This window comes from Anopheles bellator, chromosome 1, assembly GCF_943735745.2.
Source record: "Anopheles bellator chromosome 1, idAnoBellAS_SP24_06.2, whole genome shotgun sequence".
Taxonomy (NCBI): domain Eukaryota; kingdom Metazoa; phylum Arthropoda; class Insecta; order Diptera; family Culicidae; genus Anopheles; species Anopheles bellator.
The window spans coordinates 40,635,074-40,650,776 of NC_071285.1; the positions used below are offsets into that span (position 1 = coordinate 40,635,074).

Below are 15,703 nucleotides of genomic sequence, written 5' to 3' on the forward strand. Positions count from 1 at the left end.
GTGGGCCACACATACACACGCACTTGATGCGGACAGGACTCGCCAGAACCTTCCGCCTGGTGGGTCACTAGCGGACATAGTTTGATCGATAGAATCGTGAGGACCCCAACATTGTCTTGGCTGAAAGTGTTGGTGCTATAAATCGTAGCCGCTTCGAATGCACCACCCCCGGCCACCCAACCACCCACCCACTAGCATCCGTTTGGGGCAAAGAAACTCGAAAGAGGTGCGCGCCGTGGTGTTAATGAAATCATTATCGGTTCTTCGCGTGTTTTCTCGCGCAACACACGCAACGCAAGCGGAGTGCACCGGTACTGCACCGCATCCTTATCACCGTCGGGACACGGACTGTGACAGCCGACACTCGGTGCATCTCTCTCCCGCTCTCTCTCCCACGCTCTCTCTCTCTCTCTGGTGCCCGGTTTGCTTCGAGAAAATAAAGTAAAATCAATTTTCATCATCTGCAATCGATCTTTTTGCTCTCTCTCTTTTCACCACTACCGGTTTTTCCCCGTATCCGCCACCACCACCACCACACTCGCCGTCGATCACCGGCGGGCACTTGCACTCCGCCGTACTCGGTGGGCCGCACTCTGCCGCCGCCGCCGCCGCCGCTGCTGCTGCCGCTGCCGCTGCCGACGGTGACGCGCATTTCCTGCTAGATAAATTAGAAGACACCGGTCTGCGGGTCAACGGGAAGGGCAAGAAGATGCGCAAGCCGCGCACCATCTACAGCTCCCTGCAGCTGCAGCAGCTTAACCGAAGATTTCAACGCACCCAGTACCTGGCGCTACCGGAGCGGGCCGAGCTCGCCGCCAGCCTCGGGCTGACGCAAACACAGGTGAGTGACGGCGAAAACCCGGTTGATGGTTGTCGCGATCGAAGTCGCGGCGAAAGTTTCACGGCTCTTAGCATCTGTCTTAAAAAAAACAGTCGATCTCAGCAGTCGATGGCGACGATTGGTGGTTACCGAAAGGACTGTCGATCGATCGATCAGCAGCACAAGGAGGAAGCCTTTCTAGCCTTTATTATGATATATTCTATCTATGATTTATCTGGGCTTTTCCTTTTCCAACCAAAAAGTCCTGTCATTTGATCTTTTTTTTTTTATTCCTTAAAAACATTTTGGATGATTTATTTATCCATCAACCCTTGACAAGCTTGTTTCTGTTCTTTCCCTATTTCATTTGTTCGGTCGGTACATTTTGCATTAAAGCATTGGCAGTAGTATTATTTATGCTAAATACCTTTCTTAATTCTAACTTGCGTTCGTCCGCGTTAGTGAATTTATTAGTTGTTGTTTGGATTTATTTTCATTTTCTTTGGATTAGAAACGTTTTATTGCATCAAGTTTATGCTTTCTTCTATCTTAGTTGTTTATTCGCTATAAATTTAACATTAAATCTTTTATGAGTCAATACGCATCAAGAACAAATAGAAAATATTGATTTGAGTTCATTGGCTGTCAATCGATCGACCGAGCAGCACAGAGAAGCATCTTTTGTTTGACAGCCCTGTGTCTACGTACGGGAGTTATCTTTTGGGTTTTTCCTTTTCTAAACAAAAAGTCCGACCAATTTACTTGTCTTTCACTGTTTTTTTAACAAATTCAATCTGTCGAGCTTGTTACTGTTCTTTCAAGCATTTGTTTTGTCCTTCACATTCGGGTTTTATTAATTTGGTTGGGCAACTTTTAATAATGTTGTTTTTAACGCCTTTATTCGCTCCATTTTGCATTCAAGCGTTGGCAGCAGTAATGCTTAAATTAAATCTTTCTTAATTCTAACTGAGGTTCTTGCACGTTAGTTGATTTGTTACTTGTTGTTCCGATTTGTTTTCATTTTCTTTTCATTATAAATGTTTTACTGTATCGTGCTTATGCTTTCTTCTACCTTGTTTTTCTATTTTCTCGAAATTTAAGATTGAATTAGTTGTTTGCAAAAACAATCCAACACCTTCTGATTTAATACGCACCCATAACAAACAGAAGAGATTGATTTAAGTCCATTGGCTGTCAGTCGGCAATGGAAACTAATAACAAAGGAGGGCACGTCCAATCACCCAGTTCCAGTTCCAGCCCTTTTCCGCTGCTGTTTGTGGCCAAAATTCTTTATTAGATTTATTAGGCAAATTATGGAACCGGAAACACGGCACATTACGTCGCCGTCGGTCATCGACGTATCGACATAATATGGCCAATTTGCGGCGGCCCGAAGCCGAAAAAGTTTACCGACCCGCCGCCAGGACCACCGCACAATATTTGGTAACCCAATTTTCTCACCACCCTGCGGGGCAGGCAACAGGGACACACGCCATCGCTGCAACACTTGCTGGTTTTCCATTGTTTTTTTTCGTCCGTCCGTTGTTGTTTGAAAAGTTTTTCAAACCTTTCCTGGGGGTCCTTCCCGGACAGGACCTTTCGATGTTTGTCTGTTTCAACAACGGACCCGCTCTCGATTACCCAGTGCCGCCGTTGGGTCCGTGTGGTGGAAACTTTTCCATTTCCAATTGGCAAACCATCCCGCACCCTCCCCGGCTGTTTCCAGCTCCACCCTCCGGGTCGTTGTGTTTTCTTTGATTGACAATGGAAAGGGGAAAAAAACGACGACGACTCCCGGGTGCCATTCTGGAGGCTCGAGCCGTTCCGGCAAACCGTCAAGTGCCGGTGCGATGGGCCCCCGCTCCGCTGGGAAAACCCGTTCGCTACCCATCCGTCCACCCGTCCATCAGCGGCCGTCGGAACGGATTGGCTTTTTTCCCAGCACGCCACCCGCCCGGGGGTCATGGCAATCGATTTTGAAAAACCAATCACCGGCCAAATCGGCTCCCGGGGGCCGCCCGACAGCCGTTCGCCTTGTGGTCGGAAGTGAACCCAGGATTTAGGCCCCTCCCGGGGTGGGGTTCAAACGGAAAGCTTGACTTTTGCGCCATGAATATAACATGATACTTCGGCTCCGAGCCACTTCAGGGCCCTTGGTTTCCGGAACCTTTCTGGTTTTTGGGCACCACGTTTTTGGGGGGTCCTGGACGAGTCCTTCCGTGATTGAAACCTCAGGGTGCAACAGGGAGTTCAGTTCCCGAGCCGAGGGCGTGTAAATCGTTCGTTTGTTCGGTTTCGGTGTTCTCGCCTTGGCCCCGGGCTTTGATTTTGACATCGACCGAACGATAGAAGAGACGTCTAATGGAGGCAGGAGGGCACAGTTCTGAAGCACACCCACCCGCGGCAGCAGCCGTTTGCGGTGGTCGAGGCAAATTGAATTAACGCAACATAACCGAAAAAGAGAACAAACAAGCATAAACTATGAAAAGAAATACCTCTCACGCCCACTATCAATAAAATCGGAATCGGAAAACAAAGGAAGACATGTCCGCCCGCTAACTGGCCTCGTCGCCCTCACCCGGAACACAGCCCCAGCAGTGGAGCTTCGCGGGTCGCAAACCGGTCGCTTCTCGATCCCGGGGACCATGCGAAAGGGCGCAAAAAAGGAAGCTTTCGAAACGAACGAAGGGTGGCCCCGCGGTAGTATCAACAAAAGTGGGCACATCACCACCATCTTCGCCATCAGCAGCAGCATCATCCGCATCATCATCATCATCATCGTCATGATCACAACTGGTTGACTGGCAAGGGAAACAACCGAGCGGGCACCCAGCGGGCTTTCGCGCAGTTTGGAAATTTGAATAATCATCGCATGAGGTTGGGTTTCTTGTTTTTGGTGTGTTTTGTTTGGCTCGCTGGCTGGCTGCGTTGTGTTGTACCATTTGTTTTACAATTGTGTGTCGGCCTCAGGTCTCAGCCATCGGCCATGTGAGATTGCGCCACGTTGGCGAACACAATCGATCGCGCGTTGGGGGTTCGGGGATGGCGCCCAAAGAACCGTTTGTTGTTATTCATTTCTTTATTGTTTAAAAAAGGGCAAAAGAATGTTTTTAACAGTCAAATAATTAAAATTATTATGAGAAGTTGGGTTAGAGAGGCCCTGGCTTAAAATCTTGAACGATGAGTAACAACACGCATATCCGTCTCGCGAATGGCGTGGATCGGCCATTTTGGACCCAAGACCAAGCAGTCCGGACACTTCGCTCTTGTCCTTAGCCCTCGGTGACATCATAAATTGTGAGTGTCACCATCGACACGGAAACCGGCTTCTTGTGTTTCAACGTTTGCGTTGTCCTTGCTTGCGTTTGGCTCGCGTCGAAGAAACAATGAACTCAGTGGCTGAGGGGAGATCATGATAAATTGTGCCGCGGCTGTGTGACTGTGTGCGTGTTCGTGGATAATTTATGATACCCCAACGGGTCCAAACGGTGGCCGTTTACGTTGTCAACCACAGTCATAAAGCGACGGGGGCGACGGCCACTATCCTTTCGGGCGTTTGGGGTGCACCACGAATCCATCTTTCGATTCATGCACGGATAGTGCGTGGGGGCCGGTGATTCCCCACGCTTCCGTACCGTTCCGTGGACCGGCATCGAATCGGATTCCCGTCGGGGTTTCTCGGATGTCGCCCGACTTGGGTTTAAATTAATTTAAATTAATGGTCGATATAAAGCTGCCACTGGACACGTCGCTGGGCGAATGGATTGAAGCGATGGTGAGTGAAGCGTGGGCCTTTCAGTGTTCGGTTCGTCGCCGTTCGTCCCACGCCGCGCCCCAGAAATGGGGAATCGCTCGATGGGGATGGGGTTTAATGGCAATGGAAGAGTTCGCTGGCTGGGGTTGGCTTTGGTGACAGTTTTCGTTCGTCTGTCCTCGTGGCTGGTGTGTCGGCTCAGTTGGTGTGTTGGTGTGGACTACACAATCGAAGGGAGCGCCATTTTGTTAAGCCGTTCCGCTTTCGTTTCTTTGGCTTCACATCAAACGCCTAGCCTAGAGTCTCATTTTCGATTGCTGACAACGATTCATGTTTGTATTAAATTTTTGTGATTGATCTTTTATTAATAAGATGAAAATAATATGATGGGCCATGGTCAGATTATTGTTTGAGTTATAGAAAGTATAGTATACTGGGGCGATTTGAAGTAGTAATTGTATTCAGTAAGCATTACCGTTTTGTATCAAAACTATTATTAGATGCTACATGTGGCCTTTAAAGTAGTTTCATCAGTTTTATCGCGACTGTCTGCGAATTACTTAATTAATTTTAATTTTTAATTAGTTAATTAGTTAATTTTTAATGTATTTATCATAAACAAATGCGTAAAGCTCTGTTTATGACGTGGTTGACAGCCACAGGAACTTCGCCGCGAAAACGCCGGGGGATGTTTAAAAAGTAGATATAGGACCATCGAGACGCCCGAAACGGCCTTTTTCTTCTGTATTTTAGAGACAAAAGAAGCATCAAGCTCTATGTCTCTATAAGGATAATAAAAACAACAATTTTCTATCGAACCTTTAGCAAGAACAATGAAAGTAACTTTTTCGTCCTTCCAGGCCATTCCAGAAAATACGAGAAAATTTAATTCGATGCTAAACCATGGTTAAAAAAAAATTAGGTCATTTTTAATAACCCTAAAGAATAATCCACCTAAAGAAACATAAAAAATAAAGGTTTCGAACTATGCTTGCGATGGTGCTGCTTCGATCCTCAAATAGACCTTATGACCCTTAAGAAAGCCCACGCAGACTTTTATAGTGAAGCAGATTTGGATTTTCCACAGTAGGTTAGTTAAGTTGCGAACTTTTATAGGCATTTTTAGACACAATCCAGATGTAGTTCTTGCTATCGAACTTAGCACTGTTGGGTCCCCGCTGGGGACGGACAAACTTTCGCCTTCAATTTCGTTGGTATCCCCAGCCCCATAAGTCCGCGTCCGGCTAACTCAGACATTAGACGTTAGTTTGCAAACTGGTAGCGCCCCGCGGTAGATAATGCGGAAAACCAACATAATTTGCCCTCTCCCACGGCCACAATGTTCCACCTGCAGCCATTTGGGGAATGCGTTTGCAGCACCAACAGTCCACGGCTCTCGGCGGGGCGGCTCGGCGAAGAAAGCCACAGCACGTGAAAAGAAATTCCAACCTGGGAGTGCCTGGCGGTGGGCGATAATTTCATACTCAGCATCAGCAGCAACAACGCGCCGAGCCGCCATCACTCAACACAACTCTTTCATCAGCCACAGAGGCCCCGGGCGGGCAGAGGCTGGTTTTGGGGGCCCCATTTGGCAAACCAGCTGTGAGCTGGGAGGCTCACAAACACACTCAAAGTCAAAGCCAATCAGCAACAACGACGACGAGGTGATGAAATGTGGGTGCCACGGAAACCCAGCACCCAATAGGGGAAAAAAAATCCTACAATTACGATCATTACAATTATCAACGACGGCAGAAGTGTATTATGCTCGCTCTCTCTCTCTCTCCGATCGATCGACAGCTGCGTGTGAGTGATGGCCGGGCAGTACAACCCCTTTTTGCGCCCCGTTTAAGTATTATTGATTGGTTGGTTGACGACCTCCCCCGACGCCGACGACGGGGACTTCAGAAGTTATCATTTGGTGCTGCTGCCCAATAATATAGAAACGGGCGCAGTGGGGTAGATCACCCACCCTGTCGGGGGGTGGCCCCAATCGAGGAGTGCCACAAGTGACAAATTAGCACCCATGTCACTAGGACCCCCAGGACAGACACCCGAGCGAGTTGCGCCAAATACACACTCTTACTGCTACTGCCCCGGTGTCCTGCCTAGTGTCCTTCGGGTGGCCGGCGGGTGGTCATTGTCGTCGAGTTCCATTATTCATGCGACAGGTTGTTCGGCAGCAAATTATAATTCAATTTGCAATCCCCGCTCTGTGATCCCTGGCTCACCCGGCTGGGGGGATGGGCTAGGGTCCCCAACACTTTTGGGTAATCGCTTCGAAATTCCTGCTCCGGATCGAGGATGGAATCGTGGTTCCACCAGAAGCGCACGAGTGAGTGAGAGAGCGAGAGACGGTGCTGTGTCGCGTTTTATATTGCGTGTAATTGCGCCGATGTCGATTACCGGTGCGCGGTTCACAATTAGTGACGCTCCGGGCACAGGTGTCCTGCGAGCCTGCACCGGAGTCCTTTTGATCCACTCACACAGCTGCACATTTTGGCAGCGCGGAATGCGTGTAGCGCGCGCGAGCAGTTTATTAACGGCACGCTCTGTATGATAATGAACTGGCCTCTGGTCACTGGCCGCTTTTTGTGTTTGGTTCGTCTTCGACAGCAACAGCAATTGTGCCAGGCGCTGGACAACAACAAATTGTAACAGTGTGCGATATTGGCCGCGTAATGGACGTCTTTACGATACTGCGAATGAGAAGTAGTCGCGCAGTGTAATGGAAAGAAATGCCGAAGACCGGGAGGGCTTTTCCTGAAGGATGTTTATTCATTCATCAACATTAATTTGCTACCCATTATTTCGAGTAATCCCTTTTGGGTGTAGAGCACTTCCTTGTGTCTAGGCTTCGGGTGCGGATGTAATTGTTTTACAATGTTTGCGTCATGGCCCTGCAGCTTGCTAATAGATTCATCACCAACCTGTCGCTTTAGTAATGAGAAGGCGAAGAAACTGACTGGTGACAGAATTGGAGAAGGGAAATAGTTTTCATCTCTCGTATAGATATATTGGGTTATGGAAAAAGAAAACGATTATTTTTGCGTGAATTTCAAAACTGTATTGAAGCTGTTCCAATTTGCATCAGATATGCACCGTTTTGTTGCATAATTTTTTGCCATTTCAAATGTAGCATAAACTCTATTAATGGGTTATCACAGTCTTCTCTTGGCCCTTAATTTCTTTTGGCTCAGGAACAATAGAGACAACTCGACAATTCGACAATTCGACAATAGAGACCTGAGTTTAGTGGTTGGACATACCGAAGCAACTTATAATAAATGATTCCTTGCAAGTCCCGCCGTACTGAGTATAAACTATAAAATGTGATCCATTTCTAATCCTTTGCTAAGAATTCGCCGTTGAAAATTCAATCGATCAACTTTTTTCTGTTAATTGGTTTGGCACCCAAACATCGAGCTACTTTTCGGATCCTGCGCAAATGGCTTAAAACTGTTTAATGGTTAATCTTTAGCTCCTGGGCGATGGTTCCACTACTAACATGCCGATCAGTTTTGATTATTTCTGTGGTTTTATCGACATTTTCGATAACGGGTCTGCATGTGTGAGGTGCATCTTTAACAGCATAAATATCGAATTTTCTTTTAGTTGACTTCCATAAGTAACACCCTTGAAACTTACAAATGAAAGGAACAAACAAAAAACAGCTAAAGCAATTTTTAAGTGTGATGTTAGGGAACTGAATGAAACTGAATGATCAATACTATACGAGATATCGATCACTAAAGCCATTTACCGAGAAAAGAATGGATTTCTTTTTCCCCAACCCAATATGTATGGTCCTGAAATGTGTGTAAAGTTTTCATATAACATGCAGCCTTGGTTGAGGTTTTCATCGACCCATCAGCGAACCAGTATATTGGATTATTAGCTGAAGCTTTATTAAAGTCTGGGAAGTGACTGAGATATAAAAAGATAGAAAAATTAGGTGAATTTAGCATGTCCGCAGAAGCACTCGACTTAGGTTAGCCTTGGTTGTGTCTGTTTTCAACTAAAACGTGGAGCCTCTTTCGAACCACATCCTCTGGGCATAGTCCTGGGCTTGCTTGACTTGCAATTGGACCCTTGGAATTGAACAAGATTCGCTACCAATAGCAGTTAGAAACAAAGCAACAATGTAGAACGATCGAACGGTGCTCCCAGCATTCGCTCGATCGCTGATCGATTAATGGCGGCTTGCGTCATCTAGGGTTGACTGTAGCGAATACCCGATCCACGATCTCATTACTCACTCGCAGGTCTAGCTTTCTGCCCTGCCGACTCAGAACTTACTCATCCAATTTTTCCCGCGAATCCAGGGCGCAAACGTAATCCCGCATTCCAGCCCCGCGGCATCGGCGGCTGCATTGGTAATTGCGTGGCGCGGGTTTCTTGCATAAAGTAACCTGCGGGCTGGAAAATGTCATCCCCGTAGCCGTAGAATGTGACATTTGTTTGTCGGATTTCTCGGAACATTGTCACACACTGTCCGCTACTGTGCCACGGGCCCTCGTTAGTCATGGGGCCGCCGCGCATAGAGCCGAGGTCCTAGACATACCTCTGGCGTGCGTGGTGCGTCTGGCATCAAATGTCACCTTCGATTGGGCTCGTTGCAATGCAGTAGAAAAAAAAACGGAACGGCCACCTCCTAACGCTTGGTGCGTCAAAGTCAAGGCGGAGGACCGTGTTCAGCGTCCAGCTGGCCATCTGAGCTGGCCTGGCTGGCCTTTTCTCGGGAGCCGGACCTTCGACGACAGACAGGCGGTGGGCACGGTATCTTCAAGCCACCAGGCTTCACCTCTCGGTGAAGCCTTGGGGGAAGGCGCTCGCGAAGTACCCGGCGCTGCGGCTGCCGAACTGTTGAAAAATCAATTTATCATCGAATATAATTGCTTCAATTATTGTGCTATGTTGGTGCGTGTTTTCTTCTGCCTCTTCTGTTGCTTGTTGGCCGTCCTTCTGCTGGCCGTCTCTCGCTTGTTGTTTGCTCTCCTCACCCGATCCGGCTCCGTGTGACGTGCGTGTGCGGCAGAATAGTGGCGACTCCGCTGCTTGACCGCCAAAAGCCGCCGGACGGCCGGACATTCCTCTGCGTTGGCCGTCCTCCGGCCAATGTTAGGTGGCTGTCGGTGTTCGCCTCCGTTTCGCCTCCGTTGGTAGTCAATCAACTTCGACTGGTATCCTGTCCCTAGGTCGCAAATCCACGGTTCGTTCGGATCCCCTCTTGCGTATCGCGTACGGAACGCGAAGGGACAGACCCTTCGTGCTGTAACTCAATCACGAACATATGTTCCGCGTCGTTTTGCATTACAGCCCAATCATGAGGCGGCACGCCGTCCGGTGTCAGGTGGCCGTCTGCCAGGGGTTGCGAATTCTTGCCAGCATCCTTTCCGGGGAGGTGTACGTCAGGATCACCAGCAGCACGACGGGGGGCCGCCTCGTTCACTAATCGGGGGTGAAATTGGAACAATTTTTCATCTAATTAACCGCAAGGTCCCGCCGAGTGTGGGGTGAAACAGGACGTCTTCTGTGGTGTCCACTTGCAGCCTGGAAAAACGAACCGCTCGTGGCCGGGTCGGACGGACCGGACCGGACGGGTTACTAATTGGTTTAGGGTTAAATCCCCTTAATTAGATGCACACAGGATTCAGGATTCGCGCGGCTCAGCCAATCCCATCGGCTCTGAAAGCTGTTCACTAGTTCCGATGACACAGCGACTTTTCCGCCACTTTTCACCGCTGACCCCGACCTGTTGGCCACTCTCTCTCTCTCTCTCGCTCTCCGTCTTTTGGACTTTCGGCTTCTCCCGCGAGTGGAGTTGAATGGAAAGCAAATGTCGGACTCTCTCAGCGCGGCCCCTTGGGGGCGCGCGATGCACGTCTTTGTTGTCATGCAAGATTGTTTTCTCGGCCCGGCCCCGGTTCTCAGGCTGCTACATGAGGGTTCGCATGCTGCTGAATCATCGCCAGCGCGCCGGCAGCGAAAAAACAGTTCACACGCCAGTTGCATGTCCGACATGTCCCGGCATGTGAAAATGTTGCTGTCGATAGCGCGAAAAGAAACAAACCGAGCCAGCATTCAAAAATGGCCAACGTTCTGGGAGCCCACTGGTCCCCCTACAACCCCACCCCGTCCCAGCCTGTTTGAAGCAACATCCATCTTTTTGCTGGCGCGAAGTTATGCAAACCACGCGCGCGCCCGATCCCGGTGCCTTTCGTCCTTTGATGTGCGATTTTTACGACTTCCGTTTAATGACGGTGGTTTCGGGGTGCCGATCCGTGTCTCATTTGTCCGGCCGCCCGCCGAGAGTTGAGATTTGAGCCTAAACTGGTGCCGCGAACATAATGCCGGAGCGACCCCATGCTGTGCCTCTGTCCATAGTGGGCCTTTCGGCGGCGTGGTTGTGACCTAACGTGGATCAACAATGCCCACCGGGGGGTCGATCGTACTTTTGTTGTTTCACCGGGTGCGGGACCCCGCGAAGATCGAAGCGAAATTGGTTGATTTTATGGAGGCCACCTGAACCCTTTTCTTCCTTCTCGGTGTGGTTCGGGATCGGTGCCGCTCATCAGCCGTATGGCGTCCTACGGTCGGGCTGGTCAACGGAGCGTTCGCGTTCGCTATTTGCCTTATGCTGCTAAAGGCAGGCGATCACGTGTTGAAGGCCAAACCGGGGGCTCTTTTCGGCGCAAATTGATCCGCTCGGGCACGCGGCCCGAAAGAATGCTTAGTTTAACTTCATCACTTCACACACGTGTTGGCTCCAATCATTTAATCTCAAATCCATCATTTTTTAAAATTTATTACATTAAAATGATTGAAATTAGTTCAATATGGACAAAAAGAGTGACAAGAAATTGTTTTCTTAGCAAATTGAAATCGGTTGGCTCTGTCTATTGATGACTGGAAACAAATATTACCCAGAGGAAAATATTGAAAAAAGGATTAGAAACAGTGCCTTGTGGTTTGTCCGCTTCATTTATCTGCCGTTTATAATTATTGGAACTTGACGACACCTTCTTTCAACAATTTTCAGCAAGCAACCAATCTTTATAGCATTTTTCCTAAATTTTGTTCAATTATTTTCAATCAATGATTCGTTTGTGGCGCCTGGGTTTGACATATTTAATACGGCAATTGAATTGGCTTAAGTGAATCTCGATACTATTGTGGAGAAAAAAGCCCTAGGAAAAATTTGCGCCGGTTTGCGTAGAAAAGAATAAGAAAATGTGATGCAAAAACATCACACTATATTTTCGGCATCAATTGACACATTACTTTTGTGATGTCCAAAGGGTCACTCAAAATAGATTAACACTGATCTTTTTGATATTCGAACAATGTCACCAAATCTTGGACTGTCAATCGACGATTTTGGAGCATCAATTCTATGAGTTTTATTGACATGTAGCTCATCGGTTGATGTTGATGGTCGCTCTGCTCGTTTCAACGCTTACCCGACCCTCTTTGAACGCCTTTTACCCCTTATAAACCGTTGTTTTGAATGGGGCTTACCGTGTACATTTTGTAACATTTTGCACACAACATTTGATGGAACTGCATTGCTGAATAGTTTCAGACATTATGAGAAACGAAGAATTCACTTTTAACTGTTCACAAAAGGAAAACATTTATCCCTATCAGAATCGCAAACAATTTCAAAATCTAAATTCCTGTAACTTTTTGGCCAGTGGACTTTTTTTGGACTTTTTGGAATTACAATAACAAGCAGTCCCGATGCCGATAAATAGAGCCTCGTCCTGTTAGCGCCCAAACAAGAACACGGCCACACCAAAGGTTAACAAAATGTTTAACAAACACCTCCGACAGGACCTTTGCATGTCTTCATCGCCACCGCCGCCAACCATATCGCCTACCATATCGCCACCGATTTCCGCTTGGATGCAAATCGACCCGAAAAAAAGGGGTCAACCGAACTAACCGGGGGTCGGCCCGAAAAATCGATTAAAATCAATTGAATTCAATTATGCTGCACCCTCCTGGGCTCCTGCTCAAGTGCGCCTGTGGAAACGGGTTGAAACACAAACCCCGGGGGTCCGTCGGCTCGAAGGACTCTCCGACGGCAGGCTGGCTGGCTGGCTGGTTGGCGATGGCACAGGGTCGTAAAAAAAACTGGCTGAAACTCTTCCGCGTAGGACGCGGACAATTGAGCTGTAATAAATTTAATTAGCTTCGCTCGTTATGATTTACGGCACGGCACGGGGCACAGCGTTTGGACCATCTCGGGCTGCGCTGCCCGAGCCCCGGACCGGAAGTTGCGTTTAGAGGGACACTCGCGACGGCGGCCGGGCAGCTGATGCAGCCGCGAGGGCACCCCCATCAAGGGGCCCGTTGCCTGCCTACTGAAATAGAACACATTAATTGACATGCTGGCGGCTGGCGGCGGCCGGAGAGCCATGGATATGGCTGAAGCCGTAGCCGGTGTCCCGGTCAATCCGGTCCGCGGGCGGGCGTAAATCGACTTTAACGCACAATATTGTCTAATTAGCTCATTTATATACACAAACACTTGGCTCTGGGCTCGGGCTCGGCTCGCTGCATTAGCATATTAATCACCGATTAAGGGCGGGAGCTGACACGAACCCCGGCCGGGCCGGCTGATAGTGAACCAATTTTTTCCGCTCGTTTTCTCCGTGGAGCCGGCGATGGAGCCTACCCGACCGGGGCGGATTGAATCCGTTTCACTGCACACCGTGCTCGAGGTGCAAAATGTGGATCAAAATGGCCACCAATGGGTCTCGGTTTTGCAAGTCAAGGGCAGCACGCAAAATTGTCCCGACCGTACGCTGTGCGTATCGAAACGTAGGGCAGAGCTCACGGGACTCGATGGACGAAAACATCCAGAAGCTCTTCAAGAAGCTTGATAAATGAGGCCCTCTGACACTCCGGCCGGTAATGGGATGCGCGCGAAACCACGCGCGGCCACCAATCGAAGCTGTCAATCGGCGTGGCCTCTAATCCGGCTGTACGGGTTTCTCGCGCCCTAATCTACGTTAATTAAATTTCCTTCGGGTTCCTTGTGGATCCCCGCCCGATGCTTCACTTCACTGTGTCTGCCGAAGCCCGTCCACAATGATGGTCGCCTTCGCCTTTTCAGCGATCCATTCATCCGATCCGCTGCCGGACAAGGAGCCCGAAAAGGCCCCGAGAAGTAGCCCGGAGCCGAAGCCGGACAGCGGGATTTGGGTGTCAATCATAATCATGTAGTGGGCTTAATTTCATTATTCACACCGGCCAGCCAGTCAGCCTGGGATCCACGATCGATCCTGTTGGGGCCCATCAGGATTTGGACGGCGTCGGCCGAAGCATCATCGGTACGCTCTGTCCTCCTGACCACTTGACGGACTCACCAAGATGAAACCATCAACCCCATCAATGGGCCGGTTGTCCGCGGCGATGAGTTGGCACAATGAGGTTGTCCCGGGCTCTTCCAGGAACTGGCGGCAAAGAACCTGTAGCGCACTGCCAGACGGGCCGGGCACTTGACGGGGCCAGAGAACAACCTTGGCCCGGCTGTCGCCTCCCGAACGGGTGAAACAATGAAACACAGCCGGGACAGCTCCTTCTTCAAACGCTTCCAAACGATGTGCCTGTTACGCGTAAGGATCATCGCCACACGGTTGAGCGGTGCGCCGGTTTCTTGATCGATCACCTCGGCGTCGTCGTCGAGGCCCCGCGGAGGTGAAGGACCCACGGCTCGTAATAACCTAACCTCAATCAGCAGCCCGCCCGAAAGGTAAACAAATAATGCACGGATGAAATATTTGCTCATTTTCGGCCAACCCCGCGGTTCGGTTCCGGACCGAGCCCGAAGTCGTGATCCTGATCCTCTGCGCCTTAATCGCGCCCCGGTGCAAAAGCAAAGAGCAACGCCCCAAACTGCACGTCTGCGCGTATGTGTGTGTTTTGGGGCGAAATTCATTTGGGTAATGATTTATGGACCGAGTGCCAACACCTTGTAACGGTCGCCCGCCAAGATCTCGCAGTGCTTCCCGTAGGTCGCTGGCTGTTGGCAAGATCTACCGAGGCCGGGGCTTAATGACACGCTCCGAGTAATGATCGCACGCGCTCTGTTCTGATCGTTCTGAATTAAAAAGTATAAAACTGACATTTCAGCCACCTGACTGACCGATGGCCGATTTATTCACAGACATTCCTCGCGCGCCGTCGGGTGACATTTCTATCGGTTCCGTCGGTACAAGCGTCTTCGCGACTTGCTCCGGCTCCGACTTCGCCTCACAGCCCACGCGAATTCCGACCCAGCCCAGACCCTGACTTCAAGGCCGCTCCACGAGCCGACGTTGGCCGCCGGCGGTGGCTTGCCGGAGTTCGGAGAATTTTCTAAAACATTTCCAAAAACCCAACGCTGCCCCGAAGGGCAGGGCCCCTTTGGAACCGTGTTATCCGTTTTTCCGTTCGCCCTTTCCGTGCGGTGGCCGTAAAACCGCTGCACCTTTGGATGAAGACCACGACCAATGTTTGTGGCCGCCGATGGGCGGGCCGGCCGGTTGATGAGAAACGGTGGATTTTATGCTCCGGCCCGCGCTTCCCGTCAAAAAGACCGACCGCGTCCACTCGTCACGGAAATGCGCCGAAATGCGTCCGGAGGTCCTTTCGGTTAACGCCAGTTAACGAACTGGACCTCAGAAAAGTGGTGGTGCTACTTAATGCAATTAGCGTTGTCGTCGGATTTTGCATCGAAATGAGCTTTTCGGTTTCTGGTTCTTAAATTATTTCCCAACGCCCGAGTCCCGGGCGCGTAAAACAATAACCGACGCCGACGCCGGGGAAGAGCGTCTGCCGTCTACGGACCCTCCGGGCGCGCAGGATGCAACCGTTCGGCGGGCTCTGCCGGGGACTATTATGACGCCCGCCTACCGGTGGAGGTGTAACGGCCGTTTCGGGCTCGGTCCGAGGAACCCGAGCTTCTTCCGACGGGGACGGGCTTTTTGTCTGACCCGAGTTCCCGGGCACCCCGGTGTGGTCGCCCCCGGACGCCGGAGGGATATATGGAACGGTTTGATTATACTCTTTAAAAGTATTAATAATAATCATTTTCACTTCACTGAGAACGGAACGGAACCACGGAAGTGGCGAGCCGA

The 15,703-nt window shown here is 49.8% G+C and overlaps 1 protein-coding gene across 1 annotated transcript in view; it reads left to right on the forward strand.

Annotated features, from left to right (window-relative positions):
* Positions 1 to 15,703, forward strand: part of LOC131206139 (homeotic protein distal-less) — a 46,488-nt gene that overhangs the window by 9,753 nt on the left and 21,032 nt on the right. Inside the window, exon 4 of the mRNA XM_058198565.1 lies at positions 663 to 841. Coding sequence (XP_058054548.1) covers positions 663 to 841 — 179 coding nt within the window. The remainder of the gene's footprint in view (positions 1 to 662; positions 842 to 15,703) is intronic.